The following is a 24,568-nucleotide window of genomic DNA, read 5'->3' as shown; positions in this document are numbered from 1 at the left end:
GAAGTTTAAGACCACAGTTGGAAGAAGGTCACATATTTCAAACACAAATAGATGGGGCTCTGAAAGATTTGTAGCTCTGTGCTAGAGCCTTGAATGGCCTTAAACCTGTTTCTGCTATAACAGCAGAATTTTGCGTGGGCAGTACTTGCCCACTCTGGTGTAGCTTACGTGACTCTAGTGCTGAACAGCTCCAGGAGAAGCTAGTACCCTTGTTCAGTCCCGTAGATTTAGAACACCTTTTGTTGCTGAAGATGTGAACGAAGTGTGTATGTGCATTGACTGTTGAATTCATATTTGTAAATACAGTAGTTTTGTACAACCTCTCATAAAAAAAGAGAAAAATCTTAAGAAGATGCAATTAGTGCAATTAGAATGTATGAAGCCTTCCTGCAACCACAGAACATGATTTCTGATTTAGGAATTCAATAGAGAAATGGAGAAAGAGAATAGTTACTGTTAGATCTGATTGGTCTCCTTAGTTAAAAGAAAAACTTTATACAAATTAAATTTAACAGAGCTTGATTGAGCAAAGAATGATTTGAGAATCGGGCAGCTCCTCAACCAGAAGAGGTTCAGAGTGACCCAGGCGCTGGCACGTGGTCGGAAAGCATTTCTGGGCAGACAAGGAGAGGGAGGTACAGAAGTGGAGGCGCGGTGCAGGCACGGCCAGCGGGGCCACTCGGCATCTGCCTTATGCGGACGTGGCTTGGACAGCTGGCCGCCCGTGCCTGACTGAAAATCTGCGAGTGGTGTTGGCATGAGGGTAGAGACAGCCTGTTCACACAGCCTCGTAGGTCCACTGCGTGTGGAGAGGACTTTAGGCCAAACTTACAATCCGTAAGGAGGCAGCCTTAGGCTAAACTTGAGTTAACACCTGCGAGACAAAATTTGATCATTCAATAACTAATTATGGAGCACTACTGTGTGCCAGGAAGTGCTCTGCAAGAAATAGAAGAAAACGTAACACAACCACAGGGCAAAAGCACAGAGAAATTGAAGCCATGAATGAAACTGTGAGAGACATGAAAGCCAGAGATGGAAGATCTGATATCAAAGAGTCAGAGTTCTAAAGGGAGACAGAGGACTATATGGAGAAATGAAAAAAATCAACAAAATAAAAGGAAAACATCCTTAAGCTAAAAAAGATTTCAATTTCCTGAGTAAGTCCTAGGTAGGAAAGAAATGGGAAAAAGACACACCTAGATATGTATTAATTAAATTTTAAAATGTTCAAGAGAGAGGAGAGTAACAGAGAAGAAAGAGAAAGGAAGAAAGAGAGAGAGAGGGACAGAGGGAGGGAAGGAGAGAGAGACTCAGAAAAGAAAATCGATCAAACTGTCATTAGATTTTTCATTTGTCCTATGAATGACAAAATGACAAAAATATAGGGGAAGTATTTGTGTAACATTGGGGTGGGGAGGACTTTCTTAAACAAAGCAGGAAATGCAAAGGTTACCAAGGAAAAACAATACCTACAGTTAAGAAACCAAAGAACTGGAATCTCCGGTGGCAAAAGCAACGGAAGACAAATGATAAATGCTGCACATGTAACAAAAGGACACTGCCCTGATGTAGGAAGGGCTCCTGATAACTACACCGATACTAGAAGAGCCTGCGGAAAAACAAAGCATATAAATAGGTGATTCACAAAGGGGCAACGCAGTGCTGCTTAACCAACTCACCAGCGGCCAGGACAATATATATTAACCACTTCGGTACCAGCGTCGACTATAGTCGACAGTCACAGATGAACGTGCACAGCGACTTTAGCCGACAGCTATGATATGACTTTTCTAATTTTTCATTTATCAAAATAAAATTGTGAACATTTAAAAATAACGTAATGAAAAGACATATGTCTATGTTACCCATCCTGATTTACATGACAAGGAAAGCTGCCTGTAAAGTGAAGCAAGCTTTCAGTGCTTTCAAGCTTTCCTCACCACACAAGAGCAGAACCGACTCGCCGTGGATGCGCAGCACAGACCGCCGTGGGGACTGAGCGCCGCTGTGGGCGAGGGTTCGCGGCCGGGGAGCGCCGTGCCGAAGTGGTTAAAAGCACCTTGCGGTCTTAGTGACTTTAGATCGCCAAACATTTATAAGATCAAGCTTATCAGATATTGGCAAAGGTATGGGTAAAAGTATCTTTTCATATATAATTGGTGGGCCTGAACATTATTGGACAATTTTGTAAAAGGAATTTCGTCAGTATTTCTTAAAATGAAAAGTGCTGATTTGGTCCAGCAATCGAGTCCTGGGAATGGATCTGCCAGCAGGGAGAGCACCGCCGTGTCAAGACGTTTGTGCGAGGCTGCTTCGGGCAGCACTGTTGGCACAGCAGTGTCCCAAACAAACAAGAAACACACACACGGCAACCAGGGCAGTGGCTGGGTAAGCCACGGTATGTCCACAGAAAGCAAGACGTGTGGCAACTCAAGAAGAGGAAAACATGAGATGCTATTTTATACACGTGAGAGTAACAGGAATGAAAATGTCTCAAGACGTGATGACGGAGGAAACAGCAACTCTCAGAAACAGCTTCTGGGGTGTAAATTGGCAGAACCCCTTTGGAAAACAATCAGCAATGTCTAGAAAGCTTACAGATGCACGTGGTCTGCAACCCCTGCAAGTCTACTTCTAGGAATATTCCCTAGAAAAACTCTTCCACGGGAGCACGGAGGGGCGCGTGGGGAGGCTCACCGCGCCCCAGTCTGTGACAGCTAGGCATCAAGCCAGCCCGCGCCCACCGCAGGAGGATGCGCCAGCGCGGCGTGCTGCTCAGACAGCAGGGTGCTATACAGAACTTAAATGCATGAGTCACAGCTATCTGTGCCAGCCAGATGCTCTTTAAAGCATAACGATGAGTGGAAAATGCAAGTCACAGAAGGATTATATTAAATGATGTCTATTAAAAAACTCAAACTCTACCACATATTGCTGTGTGTGTGTGTGCGCCTGCGACATACACAGACAGATGCCATCAGGGTAAGAGAGCGGGGGCGGGGGGCTTATGACCTGGGTTGGCTTCTCCAAGTACCTGCAGCGACGGATGTGCTGGCTTTCTGACACGGGACTATTCTTAGTTGTTGCTTTACTTCCAGCCTCGGATCTGGAAGCCTAAGAATTCATGTGAAAGAGGAACTCTAAGATTGTGCAGACAGTGCAAAGTTTAGTGCATTCTAAACGGAAGTAGAAGAGCAGGTCTGAAAAAGACAGAGGAGCAGAAAGAGGAAGAAAAAGATGATGATTAGATCTAAGAAAGGGACAAAGTATCTCGCCAGGAAGCCCCCTGCCTCTCCCCACAAGTCCTAGATTGTGATGGCATTAAACAGTTCCCACAGAATTGGCTCGTTTGTATCCTGTTAGGTGAGTGGACAGCAAGTCTAATCAGGTCCCCACTAATTCATACTAAGGTGTTAATGGCTGATAATAAATGAAGCTAATTTTACAGGTACTTTATCTTAACCTAGCTCCACAGGCCAGAAGTACTAAGAGAACTGGCTGTGGGAGCTTTGCTGCATGTAGCTGAAGTGGGGAGAAAAGCTGAGAAAGAGCATAAAAACAACAATCCTTTGGGATGGGGGCAGAGCTCTAGGACAATGTTATGTGCACAGTACCAAGCACGAAGTCTCACAACACCTCATTTGGTGCCTGAGCTGAGAGGCTTGCACACAAATACTTTAAAACAAACTGTGAATTCATAATCCTTAGCATTACCCACAGTATAATCAGAGTACCTGATACTAAAGACAAAAAAGTTTTATTTTTAACTTTTTTATTGTGAAATGGGAGATATAAATATATGTATGTGTATATACACACAAACACTTATGCATGCAAAAAATGCATAAAACACCTATATAACCACCACCCAGCTTAAAAATCAGAACGTTGCCAGTACCCTCAACCCTCACCTTTCTTGATCAAGCCCCAGTTTCCAGCCCCCAGTAACCACCATCCTTGCTTTCATGATAATCATTTCCTGGTTATTGTCTGTAGTTCCATTACTATATGCCTCTCCAAACAATGTAATTCCAAACTTTATGCATTAGCCAGGCATGTTGTTTCTGGCTTCTTTCCTTCAACATTGTATCTGTGAGGTTTGTCCATGTTATTGTCATTGGTTTTCCTTGCTGTGTAGAATCACGACAATTTATTTATCTATTCTACTGTTGTTGGACACTGAGTTGTTTCCATTTCTTGGTGATCATGAATAATGCAATGTGAGCAATGAGGTGCACATGCCCAGGAATAGAATTTTCAGGTCATAGATTATAATGCAGTTTGAATTTTACTAGATATTGCACAATTGTTTTCCATACAGGTTGTATCAACTTATGTTCCTGTCAGCAGTATGTGAGTGTGCCCACCCTGTACATCTTCTCCAGTGCTCAGGTATTGTCACATTAAGTTTTGCCCAACTGGGGTGTGTGTGTAGGTAGTAATAGTGATTCACTGTCATCTTACTTCTGATTTCCTGATTACTACTAAAGCTGAGCACCTTTTGTATACTTGCTGATCATATTTTGTGCAACTGCTTGAACCTCCTGCCCATTTTCTACTGAATTGACAGTCTTCTCCTTACAGATTTGCAGGGCTCCTTTACACCCTAGGAGTAATGATCCTTGTCAATCACGCCATGACCTTACTCTCTCCTGGTGCCTTTCAGTGAACAGAGGTTCTTCATTTTGAGGCAGGTGAACTTCCCACTCTTTTCCTTTATGGTTAATGTCTTTTGAGTCCAGTCTCTTCTCATTCTCCCGCCCCTTGCCCACCCCCTTCTTCTGGATGCCCCAGCAGCCTGGGCACCACCCGGGAGCAGGGCCCTGTAACACATCAAGTGTCCACGTATGTGTGGCTGCTTCTCGCTTCTTTATTCTGTTTCATGGAAACGTGTTTGCTGGAAAGGGGATGGCCCTCGAGGTAGTTTGAGGCTGGGGCAATTGTGTTCCGGGTAGGAGACAGCAGTGGGGCTCTGAGCAGCGGGTGAAGGAGAAGAAGCCAGGAGATGAGAGATGCTTTCACAAATTTTAATAGAAAAGTTAAAAAAGGAAATATACTGCTCAGCTATGACAAGTATTTCATGAAATGAGGACCCATACAGGGCTTGTAAAAACTGGTTAAAGATTTTTAAGGAGAAATTTGTCAATGTATACCAATACTTTTACTAGTAATTTCATATCTGGGCATCTATCCAGGGAAATAAGAATGCACAAAAAGATTCATATATAAGAGTTTTCACATTGTTTATAAGAATAAAAAAATTAGAAAGCTTTTAAATGTCTAGTCAGGCTGGGTATTTAAGTAAATTATGGTGCATTTGTGCAATGGAATAGTATATAAAAACTAAAATAATGTTTATGATGAGATTTTAAAAATATGGGGAAATAATTCTGCTACACAGCCAAGGGTAAAAAGGACATATGGCAAGATCACATGTACAGGACAATCCCTAATAAAAAGGTAAGAAAAAGTGAAAACACCTAAAAGTGAAGTATAGGTATTTTCTGCTCTTATATTATTCCCTTTCTTTTGCTTTACTGGATTATAAAAAAAACACTTAGATGTGCTACACATTCCTCGTGAGAGGTTAAACTATTGAAGGGCAATCATGGCTTCCAAGGCCCCTCCGCTGCGGCCCAGGTACCTGCACTGCCTGGGTAGAAGGGTCCCTGCTGCCCCTTTCCCTTGGGGGCCACAGACTCACACGCTTCCAGGGGCCAAGGCAGGAGATGAAATGAAAGACAGGCATGATCTGGAAGCCTGGGGGATAGCCCTCCTCGCCCAAAGCTCCCGCGACCCACTGAGCACATTGAGAGGCTGCAGACAGCCATCAGCCACCTGTTTCCAGAGAAGCACTCTATATAACATGTGTTATTATTATTTTCAAACTGCTTTATTGAGATATAATTTATATACCATAAAATCTACCCCTTAAAATTATGCTATTGAAAGCCTTTTAATTTACAGAGTTGTGCAACCATCACTATAATCTGATTTTGGAATATTCTCACCTCAAAAAGACACCTTGCACCCACCCACTGACACTCCGCTTTCCCATCTCCACTGCCTAGTGCGAAGGCAGCCACTAATCTACCAACCTGTCTCTCTAGGACTGCCTATATAGACAGAATAATACAACATATGGCCTTTTGTAAATTAACTTTTCATTTAGCATAATGTTTTTGAGGCTCATTCATGGCTTAGCATGTATCTGTAGTTCATTACTTTTTAATGAATAATACAAATAATATTCCATGGTATGGATACATCACATTTTGTTTATCTGTTCATCAGTTAATGGAATTTAGGTTGTTTCCACTTTTATGCTATGATGAATAATGTTGCTGTAATATTTGTGTACAAGCTCTTTGTATGAACATGTGGCATTACTGTTCTTGGGTAGGTATCTGTCAGTAGTACTGTTGGGTTATATGCTAATTCTGTTTAAGATTTTGAGGAATTGCTGAACTGTTTTCCAAAGCGGCTGCATAATTTTATATTCCACTAGCAATGTATGAGGATGCTAATTTGTCCACATCCCTGGCAGCGCTTGTTATTATCTGTCTTTTTGGTTTTAGCCATCCTAGTGAGTGCAAAGTGGTTATTTTGTGGTTTTGGTTTGCATTTTCCTGATGACTGATAATGCTGAACAGCTTTTCATGTACTTACTGGCTTAGTTCTCTCTGGAGAACTATCCTTTGCTGATTTTTAAATTGAGATATTTGTACAGTATTTTAAAATTAAGTTGTCAGAGTTCTTTCTATATTCTGGATACAAGTCCCTTATCAGATATATGAGGACTGTCTGGAAAGTGTCCAGCCATGGAATAGGAAGGACAGAGACATCACTGAAGATGACACAAGATACAAGAAACATTGTACAGAGGACAGTGACGCCTCAGTCCACTTCAAAGTTGGCACCTTGGGACCTCACACAGTCCTCCCAGCGTCTCTGAACCTAGCCCACACTGGTTCATCATTCTCAGGTGTTCTGCTTGTTGCAGGCCTTGCAGAACGTGAGTCACTTTCAACAGATTCTCCGCCGTCTTGGAAGCATTTGTGCCGCACTTTCATTCGCACTGCACTCCTGGCATTGTCCCCAAAAGCCTCCTGAATCATCCAAATAGTTTTCACTGTGGATGACTTACAAGTATTTTCTCTCATTCCGTGGGCTGTCTTTCCACTTTCTTGATGGCATCCTTTGAAACTTAAAAGCTTGAAAATTTGATAACATCAATTTATCTATTTTTCTTTTGTTGCTTATGCTTTTGGTATCATATTTAAGAATCCTTTGCCAAATCTAAAGTCATGAAGGTTTACTCCGATGTTTCCTTCAGAGAGTCTTACATTTAGGTACTTGATCCATTCTGAGTTAATTTATGTGTATGGTGTGAGGTAAAGTTCCAACTTCTTTGTTTTTCATGTGGCTATCCAGTTTTCCCAGCACCATTTGTTGAAAAGACTATTTTTCTTCTTTGAACTGTCTTGCTGCTTCTGTCAAAAATTAAATGACTATAAATCAAAGAGCTTATTTCTGAACTCTCAATTCTATTTCATTGATCTACATATCTGTCCTTGTGCCAACATCACATTGTCTTGAATATCACAGCTGTGTAGTAATTTTGATATTGGGAACTGTGAGTTTTACAACTTTGTTTTCTTTTTCTCAAGATTGTTTTTCCATAGATGCATTTCCATGTGGATTTTAGAAACATCTTATCAATGCCTACAAAAAAGCCAGCTGCAATTTTGAGAGGGATTGTGTTGAATTCCAGATTGTGTTGAATCTGTACATTGGAGGGTATTGCCATGTTAACAAAATTAAGTTTTCTTTTTTTTTTGAGATGGGATCTCCACTATGTTACCCAGGCTAGTCTCGTACTTACAAGCTCCACTGATCTTCACACCTCAGCCTTACAAATAGCTGGGACTACACGTGTGCATCACTGCACCTGGCTAAAATTAAGTTTTCTGATTCATAAACATGAGATGTTTTTCAACATATTTAGATCTTCTTTAATTACTTTGAACAATGTTTTGTACTTTCACTGTACAAGTCTTGGACTACTTTTGTTAAATTTATTTCTAAATATTTTATTCATTTTGATGCTGTTGTAAATGGAATTTTTTCTTATTTTTATTTTTAGATTGTTGGTTGCTAGTGTATTAAAAAACAATTGATTTTTGTATATTGACCTTATATTCTGCAGTCTGGCTGGTTTATTATTTCTAATAGTTTCTTTTGGTGAATTCCTTAGGCTTTTCCATACATATGATCATGTCATCTGTGAATGGTGATAGTTTTACTCATTGTACTTCAATGTGGGTATCTTTTTCTTTTTCTTCCCTTAACCAACCCTCCAGTACAATGTTGAATAGAAGTGGCAAAGGTGGACGTCTTTATCCTATTCCTGGACCTTAGGGGGAAGGCATTCAGTCTTTCACCATTAAGTAAGATGTTGATTGTGAGTTCTTTGTAGATGTCCTTTATCAGTTGAGGAAGTTCCCTTTAATTCCTATTTTTGAGTGTTTTATTTTTTTTATCATGAAAGGGAATTGGATTTTGCCAAATGCTTTTTTATATTTTTATTGAGATGATTATGTGTTTTTTTGTTCTTTATTGATATGGTGTATTAAATTAATTGCTTTTTGATGTTAAACCAACCTTGCATTCTTGGGATAAATCCCACCTGTTCATATTGTATAACACCTTTTATATACTGCTGGATTTGGTTTGCTAGTATTTTGCTGAAAATGTTTGCACACCTATATTCATAAGAGATATTGGTATGTAGTTTTCTTTTTTAGTGATGTCTTTGTCTGGTTTTATTTAATAGTTGGGTACTGGTGTCACACAATGAGTTAGAAAGTGTTCCTTCTTCTTCTCTTTCCTTAAAGAGTTTATGCAAGATTGGTATTAATTCTTTAAATGTTTGATAGAATTCACCAGTGAATCCATCTGGGCTTTAATTTGTGGGAAATTTAAAAATTACTCATTCAATCTCTATGCTTGTGATTGGTTTGTTCAGATTATGTATTTATTTCTTCTTGGGTCAGTTTTGGTAGTTTGTATCTTTCTAGGAATTTTTCCATTTCATCTAAATCAACTAATTTGTTGGCATACAGTTGTTCATATTATTCTTCTTTTATTCATTTTAATTTCTATGAGGTTGATTCTTTTTCTCTTTTATTTCTAATTTTAATAACTGGAGTCCTTTCTGTTTTCTTGGTTCTGCTTATAAATCAGTTCTGCTTATAAATCACTCAGTTACCAGCTCCCTGTGGTGGCTCCACATTAAATTACTAATTTAAAATTACTAATTACTAATTTTAAAATTTCTGCAATTTTAAAATTACTAATTACTAATTTTAAAATTTCTAAAATTACTAATTTTTAAATTTCCCACAAATAAAAACCCAGGCCCAGATGGCTTCACTGGTGAATTCTATCAAACATTTTAAGAATTAATACCAATCTTACATAAACTCTTTAAAAAAAGAGAAGAGGAAGGTCAGTTTTGTTGTTGATCATGTCTCATGTTTGTAATCAAATTATTATAAGAAACGTAACAAGTGCAGGGCAATCCCTCCAGTGGGAGGTGGGAGGACATTACGGCACACCCAAGCCTGTGCTACGCATTGCTTCTATGTGCCAATGTGGCTGATCCCAGGTTTTTTCATGACTCTGCTCACCATCTCTTCTTGGAGGGGTAGGCAAAGGTGTAGCTTGGAGACTGTGGATCCACCACAGGGAGCTCATGCCTGAGTGATTTATAAGCAGTGATGGGCCATATGCTGTGGTCAGGGTTTATTTCATACCGTGCACCTGAGACAGAAGAAACCACGGCCCCACGCCCCTTTGTTCTGATATCGTAACTCACCGGTACTGTTTTTGCCGTGTTTCCAGTTCTTTACGTCTGTGCTGCTTGAGAATGTGGATTTGGTCATCTCGTGCCAACCTTGCTGTGAAGAAAGAACAAGTATGAGATGAGCCTAGGGGAAGATGACAGCAATGTCCAGTGCTCAGGCTTCCCTTGGAAGCCCGGCCTGTATGGAGGGTTTTATGTGCATCATCTCACTGAAGCCCCAGGACACTCCCCCCATTTTGTGGTGAGGAAACTGGGGCTTGGGGAGGTTAAATAGCTTTGCTCTCAAACTTTGCCCAAGGTCACACACCCAATTTGTGGGTTTTCAAAGAGGACTCAAATCCCATGCTCTTAACTGCTCTCTTTACAAAAGGCAAATGCATTTCTTTATCCTCCTGCCCGCTCCCTCAGCAAGCCTTGGGGCTCCAGCCCCTTAGTGCTCAGAGAATCATGCCCGGATACATGAGCAGGGCTGAGCGCTCCTCGAGCTCAGCAGGTGCAGAATGTGCCCATCTCTGGCCTGCCCGTGCAGTTCCACCTGGGGGCTCTAGCCTTCTGCTCAGCCCCTCAGGACCTTGGTTCTGCAGAAACCCTGGGGCCCCTGGTACAGAGCTGCCTTCTCATTCCAGAGGAAAGGCATTGCGTGGTTGTTGGTAGGTATGTTTAAACCACTACAGAATGGTTTACTCCTCTTTCCTGCAATTCTTATGCTGAGAAGAAATGGCAGCTGATTGTGAACTTTAGTGTGGCCTGAGAGAGCAGTAGGACTCGCAGCTCTCATGCTTCTAAGTCCGTTTGATTGCTTCTCGGAGAAAGAAATGTGTGACTTCAGATCTAACACACAGATACCCACACTGTCTAGCTCCCTGTGGCTACACACAGGGTTGAGAACTAAGCTCCCAAACAGGATATAGTGTCCTAGCCTGTGGGCTTTGGGAGCACATGCGTGGACTTGGGCTCTGACACTTTAATCTATGACCTAGAGTTAGTTGTCTTGACTTCCTCACCTGTAAAATGGAGATAACAACGCCTATTTCTCAGGGTCACAGTGTGGATTTAGTAAGAGAATACAGTAAAGCTCTCTGTGTGGTGCCTGGCATCTGGCAAATGCCCAGTAAATGGGAACAGTAATATTATCATCATGCCTGTAGTCATCAAGGCCCTGAGGTTTCCCCTCCTCCCTCCAAGCCCGGTTCAGAGGTCACCCTGTCTTTCAGCCTGTCCTGCTGCCATCTTTCATTGCAGGAGCTGGGGCAGGTGCCTAAGGGCAGGGTCTCTTCTCAGGTAGAGCAGATCAGCTCGTACCAGGATCACTCTTCACACTATTATTTAAGACAAAGCCAGTGAACACAGTCAATGGAGCTCCAAGTAGGGAGAGCCCAGATCTCCTAAAAAGGGGCCTATGACAGTCTTTCTCCAGCTCTCTGTGGTGAAGCACCAGGTTTTTAAAACTTTGATTCCAACACAGATTGATATTTTTGTAAAACACAACAAAAATTAATTATCAGAACAATAGAATAAAAAACCAAATCAAAGACATTCAAAATGTAAGCCATGCTTTTTATTATTAGGTGCAACAGTCATAAAATTATTCTGTCAAGTTGCTATGAAAGTTTCTAAAATACCTGCTCTTAATCTCTGTGCTGACCTCCTTGCAGATCTGGATCCAACAGTTCTCACACCGCACTCTGAGCTCTCTGGCCCACAGCACCTCCAGGCAGAGGCTGCTCCAGTCCCAAGCTTGCAGCTGGGGCCCAAACAGGAGACCAATGGGACCCTCCGCATTGTCCCCTGGGTATGTAAAGCCAACCAGTAGTGGAAGCAAGATGAGTGTTAATGGTGACTATAAGCACTATTATTGGCTTTAGGAGGCATGGCTGTAGGCACTCAATGTTCAACATCTCTAATCTGCCTCAAAGAATTAGCCTATCTCTTGGGCACCTTGGCTCTGAGGAGTTGAATTTCTTCAGCTTCACTGGTATGTATAAGTCAAAACATGCAGAATTGCAACATACCAAGTATCAGAAACAGAATGGCTCTGTTTCTCTTTGCCCTGAGGGTGTTGGAAGACTCTACCCAGTGACTGATAGAAGTTCCAGGAGCAGAGCAGGACGACAAAGCCTGGATTGACTGCAGAAGAGATCAGGGGGAAGGTTTCCAAGGACTGATACAATAGCCTTAATGAAGCTGTCCCGTCACATAGATGCCCTGAATCCCTGGGGCCACAGTGACAGCCCTCTGACTTTTACCTTCACCTGAAGTACAGTAGTGAAGTATTTAAGAGGTTATCATGTGGTGAGCCATTGAATGGCTTGTGGGCCGGGCCTGCTCATTTCCAGGTTGTCCATGTGGTAGATTAATAATGGCTACAAATTCTTTGACATTCCTTCCATTGATAACTGGGTTTATTATATCCCCTCCCCTGGAGTCTGGGTGAGCTCTGTGACTGCTTAGACCAGTAGAATATTGTGGAAGTTATACTATGCTGGTTTCCAGGCCCAGGCCTGAGGAGACCAGCAGCTTCTACTTCATGTCTCTTGGAATACTCAATCCTGGAAGCCAGTCATCATGTAAGAAGTGCAGTACCACAAGCTTACCATGCTGTGAGAAGCCTTAAAGTATGAGATGCCCTGTGGAGAGAGAGGCCAAGGAGCCCTGAGGTGCCAGGCACATGAGAGAAGAATATCCTTAGCCCCAGCCCCTTCAGCTGATGCCACGTGGGCCACAGATGAACCGCCTAGCAGAGCCTTTCCCAAGTTCCTGACCTGCAAGATCATGAGCAAAATTAAATGGCTGTCTAAAGCTACCAAGATGGTTGGTTACACAATAGATAGTGGAGCTTGCTAGATAGCTTCTCTGCCCACTGTCCACCGTGTCCAGTCCCTGAAGGTGATGGGAATAGACTTCATTAATGGGGCTTCCCCTGAGCACAGCCACTGGGAACCTTCACCAGAGAGGAGGGCATGGAGAGAGCGGTGGGAGAGGCACAGCTCTTCCAAGGGAGTGGTCTCCAGGACACCTCCCTTTTGGGTTATTCTGCCACTCTTTTCCTCCCCTCTCCGCCAGGCTGGCAGTGCATAGGGTCCACAGCTCTATGAAGTCCCTTCCTTAAACCCTCCTGAGTTATCCTAACCTGAGTGTACCATCCTTAGTCTTTTGCTGGGAAGAGCTGAAGGATCTGAGAGAAGAATGACTTCACAACTGAGACGGTAGATGGGTGGGGAAGAGGGAGATTTGGAGCCAGTGTTTTCCAAATACTGGAAAACTCCCTGCCCACAACCTTCCACATTCTGACAACCACAAGACAAAAGGAATTTTGTGATGTTTTTGCTGCACTGAGGTGGGGGACAAACATCCTGTGCCCCAATTATTCGGTGCAGAGATATTCTTGGAAAATGGTTTCTTAAGTCAAGTTCTGTTTCAGAAGCAATGGGATGTGACCTGATAGCTTAGGAACACCAGGTAGAGAACTCTTTTTCTCCTTTGTTTCAGTTTTCTTAGCTATGAAATAGCGCTAACAGTCATTCTTATCTCACCTACCCCAGCAAACCTCTGTGAAGAACAGCCCAGCTAGGGCCGGGGATTGCTCTGCCAGGCTGGCAGCAGCTGTCCTTCTCTCATTGCTAGAGGCTGCTTGGCGTTTGAGGGTTTATCATTCCAGGTTTAGTAGACTGGAAGCAAGCCAAAGGGCCTTGAACTAAGGTAGGGTTTTGCCCAGGCATAAATTTGACTCAGGCACACTGAGAAGCTGGTGTGCAAGGGGGTCGTTCAGGGAGAGAGTGGCCTGGCTGGCTTCTGACACCTGTTTCTCTCTCTGATTCTCCATACCAGGCCAGTTGTGTGTACCTTACAAAGAATGGCCTCCCAAGGAAGTGCCAGACTGGGGTCTGCACCTTTGGGATTTGTACTAAGGGGGGCAGATTTTAGGTTCTTTTCTCCTTCGGTGAAAAGCGAGACTTCAGGTTTAAGAAGTGGTAACTGTGAACTCCAAGCCTGCCCATGGTCCCTTGGAGCTGGCACATGGGGTGCCCCTGCTCCACCCTTTCCCTTCCAGGCCTGTGTGGGGCACCCTGACCCCATCTGAGCCCTACTGTGGTTTCATGGAGGGAAGACTGTGCACCTGGAAAGTGAAGAACTGCCACGCAGGGGTGTGTCCCACAGGTTTATGCTACTGGTTACCTGTAGCATAACCGTCCCCTGTAGAACTAGAGTACAGAGGGAGGACGTAGCTGGCCATGTTGCCTGGGGACACTCACTCCCCCAGTTCACTAGTAGCTGAGGAAGCTCACACCTCCTGCAGGTGCACGGAGGCCCAGCGTAGGAGCTCCCCTGGGACACCAGTGTCGTCACCCCCACGGATACAGCCCCTGGGGAGGTGAACTTTCGCTTCCGGGAAAGCCTGGGGATGGAAGGGTCCTGAGCTGCTCACCGCGTCCGTCCCTCAGGACGATCTCGCCCTCGCCCGTGATCCAGCGGTAGCAGGGGAACTCGATGTAATCGCCGTAGGGCGTCTTCAGCGTGAGGTACTTCAGGTACCAGTCGTCGTGGAGCCAGTACTTGCGCTTCTCGATTCTGACCAGCTGGATCTCGCCCAGTTCTTCATCCACCGTCACGTCGTAGGAATCGACCTGAGGAGAAGGGCGGGCGGGTCAGACCGTCTGAGGTCTCAGAGCCTCTGCTCTGAAGCGGCTGAGACCTCCCACCCGGCTGCGCCGCTCTGGCAGAATGACTGGAATGAAAGGCACTGACTAAACAACAGGTGCTAGGTCACTCTGACCTCTGTGCTGTTTCTTAAAAGCAGAAGATGGAATTCCCAGGCGAAAGATATCCTCCCTGGACCAAAAGGAAAATGATGTTCTTTTCATCAAGGTGGGGAAGTTGAGGCCAAAGGAAATCCATACAAACAGACCTTGTTACACAAACCGTTATCTTCCCGGTCACTTCTCCTCCCAGTTACCTGCTGAGTCCAAGCCCCTTGGCCTGGTCACATGTCACCACTTACTACTCTGTCCAATTCAGTATGTAAAGGACTGACCCTAACTGCTTCTTGAGGTCTTCATTTCCTTACAAGGGTTTCTGTGCCATGCAAAACTTGTGTTTTAAAATAAATTTGCATGCTTTCCTTCCATTCATCTGTCCTATGCCAATTTGAGTCTCAGGCCCAGCTGAAATAGGACGAGGTAGAGTTTTGCCTCCTCTACAGTTCATGTGGCCAAGATTCTTAGAGAGCGTCTTAAAAGAACACCTTAGTTCATTCAGCCACGATGCTCACCAAAGCCCTGCCCTCGACAAGGGTCAGTGCTGTGCCCTGGGTGACACGGTCAGACAAGCCCTGCCCTCTCAGAGGTGGGCTCCAGGGAGCCAGGACAGCACTGCGTGGAGGGGACTGTCTGCTGCCTGCGCCGCTCTGGCGGGAGGGGGAGACACCCGCTGGAGCTGGCGCCTGTGGGCCGTGCTCAGCGAGGTTCCTCCTGAGCACCCCTGCCCCCCAGGCCAGCCCTGCTGGGCAAGGAGCCACGCCGGCCCTCACACAGGCGCCTTTCCGACTGGCAAAGTGCTTGCTGCCATGACCTCGGGTCCCCACGACAGCTTGGGGAGGTGGAGGAGTTATGACCTGTTACAGGGACGAGGACAGTGAGGCTGAGTCCCATGCCACCTACCAATTGGCAGAGCAGGAGTTCCATTCCAGGCCACTTCACCTCACTCTAGTTCTCCGTGAGTGAAAACCGGGAGGCTCAGACACACGGGCAGTCACACGGGTTCAAGGACACCTGCAGTTCATGGCCACGTGGCGCTGGCTAGAACACTCAGCCCAAGCGCTCCCTGCTGCACTGCGGCACCCCCGGCGGTAGGCTGAGGCTGGCCTTGTGGCTAGAAGGCTCCACTCAAGGCTGTGTGCTACGCTGCCACCCAGCTCCCGGGATGGAGCTGCTCGGGTCCTCCTGTGCCAGACCCCGTCTCTAGGACATGGGTGGGCCCAGCAGCAGCAGCCCTGGCTTCTAGGTGGTCTGCGTCTCTGCAGCAATCAGTGGCAGAGGGAAGGGGGCGTGGGGGCCTCAGGATTGCATTGGGTGTTCTAGTGACGAGAAGGTTTGGAAAGCCCTGGACTCGATGCCCTTTAAGGCACTTTCTGAGCCAGATTTCACCAATCCTTGAACTTTCCTTTGGCAGAAGAACCTAGAATTATCAGTCTGACTGTGAAGCAGATGGAGGGGAGGGGGCGTCCATCCTGCATGTGACCCCATGTGTCCCTGTTTCCAGCCCCCTCCTTCCATGCTGCCAGAAAAGACCCTGGAAGACTTCCTAAGAGGAATGAGAAGTTGGGTGTTTTCAGCAAACCTCTCAGCTCTGAACACCATGAGCTGTTTGCATGGTAGCTGCTGCCAAGGCCAGATGCTTGTGGTCAGAAAGCAGAAGCCTCCTCCCTGTGCCCCACAGTCTGGGCCTGAGTCTGCAGTTAGGAACAGTTTCTGAGGATAAAGGAGCCAGGCCCGTGTGTTGGGATGACACGTCCTGGGTCTTTCCACGAGTGTACGAGCCTCTGCCCTGCCAGAAAGCTCCTCCTGCAGGGACAGTGCCAACCTTGCCTGGCCACCTCTGGGAAAGAGCCCCCTGCCCCAAGGCTTGTCCTGTGGGAAAGCAGGGCCACAGGCGAGGCCACACAGATGGAGCACTGACCTGTAGGACCTCAGGCAGGGGCTCTGTCCTTACTGCAGGGTGGTGACCCCTGAGGCGAAGCCAGCAGGTCATGGGGTGCAAAGAGGGGCTCGTGGGAGAGGAGCCCAGTGAGGCACTGGGAGAAATGATCTGGGAGGAGGGAAGAGAAAAAGAAGGATGCAGCCCTTGTTGGGTGGCTTCTAGGGATGGGGAGAGAAGAAGAGCTCTGTGCGGGGGCATCACTGGGCCGGGGAAGGCAGGTTCTGATGGGACAAGAGGCCCAACATCTAAGGGGCATGGGCCCCTGGAGGAGCAGAGTGGGACTGAGTGGCCCAGGACTGGATGCCCACAGGGTCTGCCCCACGCCAGGTCCTGCACACCAAGGGGGTCTGCAGAGGCCTCAGCCTCAGATTATGGGACAAGACAGAGATTCCTAGTGCCACTGAGGAGTGGGCAGAGGGCAGTGAAGGACAGACAGCCAGGTGAGCCCTGGTGTCTGGAGCTCTGAATTCACGTTCCAACTGCAAAGTGACTGGCTGTGCGGCCTGGGCAAACTGCCTCATTCTCTGAAGCAGCTGCTTTATCTGTCAGGAGGAGACAATGCCTAGCTTGCAGGTCCACTGAGAAATCTAAATGGCACCACGCCTTGGTGGCCTCCTTTCTCCAGGGGACAAACTGGCAGCTGCCATGTGCATCAGAACTACTGGTCCTCCTGCCGGGCTGCAGGGGTCTCAGGGCGCCAGGCCCTGCACTGTCCCAAGCAGCTGTGAGCTAGTGTGGGCCCCTTGCACTGAGGCTTGTTTGTAACCACACATTCCAAACTGAGTGGCTGGAGTAACAGCGGAGGAAGAAACTGAACCTGTGACCTCAAACCCCTCAGCTCGAAACCAAAAGAGAATTCCTGTGTGGGTGGAGACGGGGCTGTGAGGACGGGGGAGCACTGCGTGGGGGCACTGGGGTGCTGGTGGAGCAGGCAGAGCAGAGGGAAGTTGGCGTGTGGTGAGGGCCAGGGGCGGCTGCTGGAGGCCCAGGCTGGCCTGAGCAGGGCTGCTGCAGGGGAAGTGGCTCTCTCGTGGCTCTGATGGGCTGGAGACGCCAGGAAGGCTGGGTGAGCACAGAGAGAGGATGCTCATTCTAAAGTAACAGGTGCCACCAGGACCTGAGGGGGACACTCTCACAGGAGGCAGGAGCCAGCAACTCGGAATAAAAGGGATGGAAGATGGGGCCAAGGAGGTGCTCCAGGACAGGTGAAAAACAGGCGGAGAGCCAGATGTCCAGCGGGCAGTGGTGACCCACAAGGAAGACACTGAGCAGCTTCTCTGGGGGAGAGGACAGTGGGGTGACCCTTCAGCACACCTGAGGTACAGTCACGGGAGAATGGGACACCCCAGGACCATGCCTGCAGGCACTATGGTGGAGAGCCCTGGAGTTTCACCTGCAGTGAAATCACAGATAGATTTCCAGGGACTCTGCCTACGGCCATACCACCCTGAATGCCCCCAATCATCTGATCTTGGAAGTCGAGCAGGGTCGGGCCTGGTTAGTACTTGGGTGGGAGATTTCCAGGGACTGAACATGCCACCCGAGGAGGTCTTCTGCAAGGGCAGCAGGACAGGCCAGCAGTCTGGCTTGTCCCTGGCCAGCCCAGGGGCTTTGCTAGCCCGTCTTCAGGCCTGAATGTGACTGGTGGTGAACAAAGTACCTAGGGGTTTAGCCTGGACCCAATTCAGGAAGTGTTAGGGACAAAGCCTGGTGGTTGTCACTCTGGCATCCCAAGGAGCAACTACTAGAAGAGTCACAGAGGATGGAGAAAGGCCTCCCTCCAGGAAGATCAGGGCCACAGGTGTCAAACAGCAAAATAAGGTCTTAGGAAAGTATGTGTATCTTCTAGATGCTGATCTTCCTTCCTCCTCTCTGTGGGCCAGGTACACTGGGCTGATGCTGTATTCGTTATCTATTTGCTGTGACACACTAAATTCTCATGTGACACATTGAATTCTGCATGGCAGGCAGAATCGTTATAGAAACAGTGGATGGTCCACAGCAGGCCCTCAGTGAGCACCGTACATGTGAACGACTGAGTGATTATCCCTTTTTACAGATCAAAACTGAGGCCCAGAGAGGTCAGGCACCCTCTGTGCTGGTGAGCAATGTGTGGCCCCATGATTAGAAGTCATGCCTGGGTGACAGCCAAGCCTAGGTTCCTCCCGCTGTTCTCCATGGCCATGTCTTGGGAAAAGCCCTGAACTAGGAGCCGGAAGGCCCAGCTTCGAGCCCTGGTTTATGCACTTGATGGAGCGTAGGGGTAATGTGGGGTGGCAGGGAAGAACATGGAAAAGCTTCTTAGCAGAGATGGTACTTGAGGCAGCCTTTGGGAGCAGGTCAGATTTCTGAGGTGAGCGGGGAGTGGGGCATGGGTAGGACATTTCAGGTGAGGGAACTGTGAGAGCAAGGTCCCTGACGTGGGGAACACATGGGGGAGGAGGCAGGCTGGACACAGCATCCTGGGGACGAGAGTGGCTCATGGGCAGTTGAGATGCTGGAGAGAGACGGGAAGCATGCACTTGGCCTGCCTCGTCTCACAAGGGCCAGCTGGCTCATCTCGCTTGTTGCTTTCAACTCTTTATTGGACATATAGTTTTAAAGCTTTTGAATATTTCAGCAACGTGTTAGTCAGTTTTCATTTGAGGGAAAAAGGGAGAAGTGGTTCAAGGGAGCAAGGGGCAGAAAGCTGGAAAACGTGGGGCAGAGGGATGGGGACTGAGGGAGCAGAGAAGGGGACCCTGGGGGCAGCTGGAAGACAGAGCGGGAAGGAGAAATCGGAACAGTAAAGAAGGGAGGGGGAGAGCTTTGCGCAGAGAGTAGAAATGGGGGCCCTGGGGACAGAGGGGGCAGAATGTCGGGAAGAGATGGGACACAGAGAACGCTAGGAGACAGAGAGGTTGAGGGTCATAAGGAAGTAAGGTTATTGTCTACTAATATATTCTCATTCCTGAGAAGAAGATATTCTAGAATTTATACTTCATAAATATATGAAGAATATCCACTGACTATAGTTTAGAAGCATATATTGTACAAGATCTGTTTCTGCTTAGAATATATTCTAGAACCATCATCCTATTGGCCTTGGCTTTCTTTAAAGTGCCATTATGGAATGAAATGGACCCATTAGGCTTTCCCAGAAATCTGCAGATTGTGAAAGTCATCCCATCCAACCTGATTTACTTTAAATTTACAGAGTCAAAGAAACAAATGAATTTGTCAAATTTGCCTAGAATTGGGTTAGCCTCTGGAACTGAGGCTACTTGGTGTATGATCTGGGCTTTCCCAGTGAAGGTGTGACCATTTACAGGACAATCCTGCCTGCAAAGGACTCAATTCTGTGAACTAAAATAAAATCTTAAGGCTCACCCCCCACTGGCTGACTGAATGGACCCCCTCTTGGCTAAGGGGATATCCTAACACTAAATTGCCTGCCTTGAGGAGGTCAGACATGCCTCATCATCCCCCCCTCCCTTCTTGGAGACATCCTTTGTAACCCATTAACAGGCCTAAGGGTATGCAAGATAGATCTGCAGGTCCTCAATTTATGCAACAAATCTATGTCCAGTGGCTTGTCTCTGATAATAGCTCCTTATGTTGAAACATTCCAAGCCTTTAGACAAAAGTTCATGTTTTAACCAATTATAAGTCAAAGAATCTTTAAACCCACCTATAACTTGTAAGCCCCCACTTAAAGACTTTTCCGGCCAAACCAAGGTATGCCTTCCACGTATTGATTTATGACTTCACCTGTAACCCGTCTCCCTGAAATGTATAAAACCAAACTGTAACCCAGCTACAGCGAGTCCACTTGCTCAAGGCCTCTTGGGAGTGGCTCTGGGTCATATCCCTCAAATTTGGCTCAGAATAAATCTCTACAATTATTTTTACAGAGTTTGGCTTCTTTTCTGTTGATAATTCCCAGTCTTGACCTTAATCACTACGCAGAATTCTGATGAGAATAATTAGGGATTTTTAATACAGTTTACTGAGGGAAAAAAATCAGTCCTTTCCATTATTTGAAAGAATTGTGCTTGGGGGAAAGAGGGGTGTTGACCTGTCAGTGACCTGGCAATGACTGAATTGGTTGCATGGAAATTGCCTTTTTTGTTATTATTGTTACTGTTGTTAAGAACAAAGATTGTAACATTTCCCCCAGCAAAATGGGATTGCCTAGTCTTCTCAGCAAGTACTTCCTCTAAGGTTTCTCTTTTACCTTTACTCAAAAGGGATGAATTCTCTTTAAAGACGGCCTGACTAGAGAATGAGGAAGTAGCTCTGGGCTGTGCAAGACAAAGTGTGGAGTAACTTTGCACCTACAGGAACTTTCTCAAAAACCGATTTTATCCAAGAGACTTTGGACCCAGCTAGTTCTTCCCTACGGCCCAACAGCCCTTCTACCTGGCTGCTGTCTCAATCCAGTGGAAATGGGACATGCAAATCTCTCCTGAAATTTGCTTCTGGGCTTCTGCCTGAGGTGTTTAATCCAGTGTCATATGAATGGCTTCTCAGGGTGGGGCAATAATGAACAGAGCAGAGCTTTCACTCTTGCTCCAAGACCCCATTAGCACCGCACCTACTCCTGGGAGGAACCATACACGAGGTGCCCTGTGCTGCACAGTTTGGGCACACCAAAAGCCTGTGCTTTAATACAGAACCTTGGGGGGTGAAGAGGAGATGGGAGGGGGCACTTATAAAGGCCAAGTAGTCTGTGCCTCCCCCCTAGGTGTTGTTAAGAACACGGATTGTAACATTTCTCCCAGCAAAATGGGAATCTATAAAATAATGGAAATAAATAAAGGTGCTTTGGAAATGGCAGAGGGTCTCATCATCCCACATGGACACATTTAACTCCCCTCTCTCAGGGCAGTTCCCTGATAGGGGAAACCAAGCAATAGAAGGTCACTCTTACACTCAGTACCTAACACTTCTTGCAGGGAGCTCAAGCCAGGTTAATAGTGTGCTGGACTTGGCTAAATGCCAAGTCAGATTACAGCAAGGTTCTCAGGCTCATGGGGAGGACACAAGCCCACACGGAGTTTGCAATCCAGAGGAGTAGGCTATTATTTACTTACTTTTAGGCTTTGTAGAACTAAAACACACTTCACAAATTTTATTTAAAACATATTCGATTGAAATGTGAAATTTCCAGTTGTGTTCATCAAAAATAGTCAAGTATGAGCAATTTCATATGGTTTGACCTAATAATAAACTAAATGGTGAGAAGGTAGCTTGGTAAAGTCTAAGTTTTTCTGGTCCAGTTCAGGAGCTGGAAGTGGTAGAAGAAAACTGATATTCCTTGGGCACCAGCAGTGTGTGCAGGACTACCATCAGAGTCATTTACTGAGCGCTTCGTATGCAGCAGGTGCTCATTGAGAACTCGGACCTGCCCATGCTCAGGAGAGTCATGGAGCTGGAATTCAGGCCCTTGCCAGCTTCAGCAGCTGTCTTCCAAATGAAGCCGTGTATGGCCACACACAGTGCCTGGCACTACAGGCGAGAGGTGCAATAAACGTGGTTTGCCTTTAACACCTGAATTCCCAGACTCCAGGGGCTCTAGTGAGGAGAAGGGAAGTCCTTCTCCCCCCTCTTCCTCCACTGGGTCCTCATCCCTAGCGGGGAGTGTTCCCTGGTGAACATTCTGCTGGGAGGGAGCGCCCCCCCTTAGGATTCCGAAAAGCCTTCCCTTTAGGTTTCTCTGGGCCTGTCCTGAGAATGCAAGCTGCCCAGGTGCGAAGACATCTGCTAAGAGCCGCTCTGAGCCAACAGACGGCCTGGGCTCCCTCATAACTCACGGACCAGAATGAAACCAACATTCCATTTTACAGGTGGGGAAACTAAGGCCCAGAGAGGAACACAGTGAGCTAGTCAAGCCCAGATGGAACTCAAGCCTCCGAGCCCCCTGACCTGCACTGTCCCACAGCGAGGCGCTCTCGGTGCCTCACAGCAGGACAAGGACCCTCAGGGTTCTGGAGCGGAGCCCCACCCCGTGAGACCCGCGGAAGGAGCCCTACTGAGCGGTGGCACCAGAAATGTGGCCTACAGCACTCGCCCAGCGAAATGGCCTCAGAGCCCTGGAGTCCCCACCGGAGAGATGGAGAGGAGGCCCTCGGCTTCTCCTCCGCGGGCAGAAGCGCCTGCAGACTGCACGCTGCAAGCGCCCCCTCCCCCACCCGGGGCCTGGCCACCGCAACGCTCCGGCTGCTGGGGTCCAGGGCGGTCCCCCGCCCAGTTCCACCACCCGACTGGGTCCTGGGCACCCCCAGCTCACTCTCGGCCGCCCCGACGGACCCTCGGTTGACCCTCGCCCGGGCCCTGGCGCCCCGACTGTCCCGGCCGCGCCCGCAGCCCGATCGCAGCCGCGCGTCCTCACCGCGCCGCGCTCGAAGTCGTTGTAGAAGGGCTTGTCCAGCAGGTGCTTCTCGCTGCAGCCCGCCGAGCCCACGAGGCTGAGGTAGATGTAGTCGTCGGTGCCGGCGAACCACTGGCTGCCGGTGGCCACGGTGACCGTGTAGGAGGGCATGGCGCTGCGCGGCGAGCGCGGGGCACCTCAGCGCAGTAGCCGGCGCGTCCGCACCTGGCTGGGACACGCGCCGAGGCGGCGTCCGTCCGCGGGCCACAGCAGTCCGTCCGCCCGGGGCCCCGCCCGTCCCAGCCCCCAGCCCCGCCCTCCCGCCCTCCCGCCGCGGGCCGCGCCCCCGACCTGGTCAAGTCAGGGCAGGGTCACCTGTTCCCGTGTCTCACCTCCTCCGCTTGGAGTCTGATCTAGCGGCCGGGGCCTGGGGCAACCGTGACCGCCATCCCCTCGTTCCTTCCCCCTTCCTCCGTCTCACTGTTCGCACCCTTCACCCTTCCCGTCTGCCTCAGCGTCCCTCCGGGCCAGGCTCCTGCAAACCGCTGGCGCTCCCGGGCCCGGGGGCCCTGGGCAGAGGCGCTGTCCTCACCGAGGGCGAGCGGGGGGCCGCGCGCCCGGGACTGGCGCCCGCGCGGCGCTGACTTAGAGCAGGGCTCTCTGGGGACCTGCAGCGGGGAGGGGCCCACCTGGGGAGCCAGGAGGGCTCCGTGCGGGAGGCCACAGCAGCGCCGACTCTGGCGCTGGCACCCGCAGTACGGAGGGCTTCTCCTGGGGCCGGGGTAGGGCCAGCTGTGCCGCGTGCCGGCGGGCGGGCGCGGGGTTGTCAGCGGACGGCGGGGCAGGGCAGCCAGACAGGGCGGCAGGGCAGGAAGGGAGGCGGAGGTCGGCGCGCTCGCGGCGGCGCTGGGAGGAAGAAGCTGGGCGCTGGCAGTCTGGGCGTGCGGAGGGGAGGAAGGAGATGGCTCAGGGAGTGGACCGGCGGCGGCGAGTCCTAGGGAAGAAGTGCACGCCACGGCAGGACGCTCCCGAGTCAGAGCCTGTGCCCCGGAACGGGCTGCGCCGCGGGTGGCGGTCGGCTTTCTGCGTCGTGCTGGGCGAGGGTCTGGAGGGGAGGTGGCAGGTGTGGTAGAAGGCTTTGTGCGCCAGGGGGGCTTCCGCGCCTGGGGCCTGGCCTCGAAAGTCTGCCCCAAGTTCCCACTGTCACGCCCTAGTCCCCGCTCCCCTTCAGCACGGGGCCTGACCTGGTGCACACTTAGTAATTAATGTCTAACGATCTGGGATAAACGAGAACACGAATGCTTTCCGCGTGACCTGGTGGCTATGTAAAGTCATGGAAGGCAGGCTGCCTCAGTTGCCGACACGTCGCATCCTCTGCGAGGTACTATCACTCGGCGGTTTTGATTTGCATCTTCCTGATAGCTAATGGTGCTGGGCAATTTTTCACATGCTCACTGGCGATTTGTATGTCTTCTTTAGAGAGATGTATATTCAGAGGTTTGGCTCATTTAAAAAATTGGGCTATTTATCTTTTTATCATTGAGTTGTGTTATTTATATATCCTGGATAGAAGTCTCTTGTCAAGTGTATGGTTTACAGATATTTGATTGCTTTTGTGGGTTTCTTTTCACTTTCCTCATGGTGGTGTT

General features: G+C 48.2%; 1 protein-coding gene across 1 annotated transcript in view; it reads right to left on the bottom strand.

Moving 5' to 3' along the window:
• The window catches only part of LOC105860129 (polyunsaturated fatty acid 5-lipoxygenase), a 48,159-nt gene extending 24,962 nt beyond the window's left edge, over window positions 1-23,197 (bottom strand). The window contains exons 1-3 of the mRNA XM_012744636.3: window positions 22,941-23,197; window positions 14,298-14,496; window positions 9,884-9,965 (exon numbers count right to left, since the gene is read on the bottom strand). Of these exons, the coding sequence (XP_012600090.2) occupies window positions 9,884-9,965; window positions 14,298-14,496; window positions 22,941-23,090 (431 nt within the window). The 5' untranslated portion in view covers window positions 23,091-23,197. The remainder of the gene's footprint in view (window positions 1-9,883; window positions 9,966-14,297; window positions 14,497-22,940) is intronic.
• Between the last annotated feature and the right edge of the window lie 1,371 nt (window positions 23,198-24,568).

Source organism: Microcebus murinus, chromosome 14 (genome assembly GCF_040939455.1).
Source record: "Microcebus murinus isolate Inina chromosome 14, M.murinus_Inina_mat1.0, whole genome shotgun sequence".
Classification (NCBI taxonomy): Eukaryota; Metazoa; Chordata; class Mammalia; order Primates; family Cheirogaleidae; genus Microcebus; species Microcebus murinus.
This window is presented reverse-complemented; position numbering and strand designations above follow the sequence as displayed.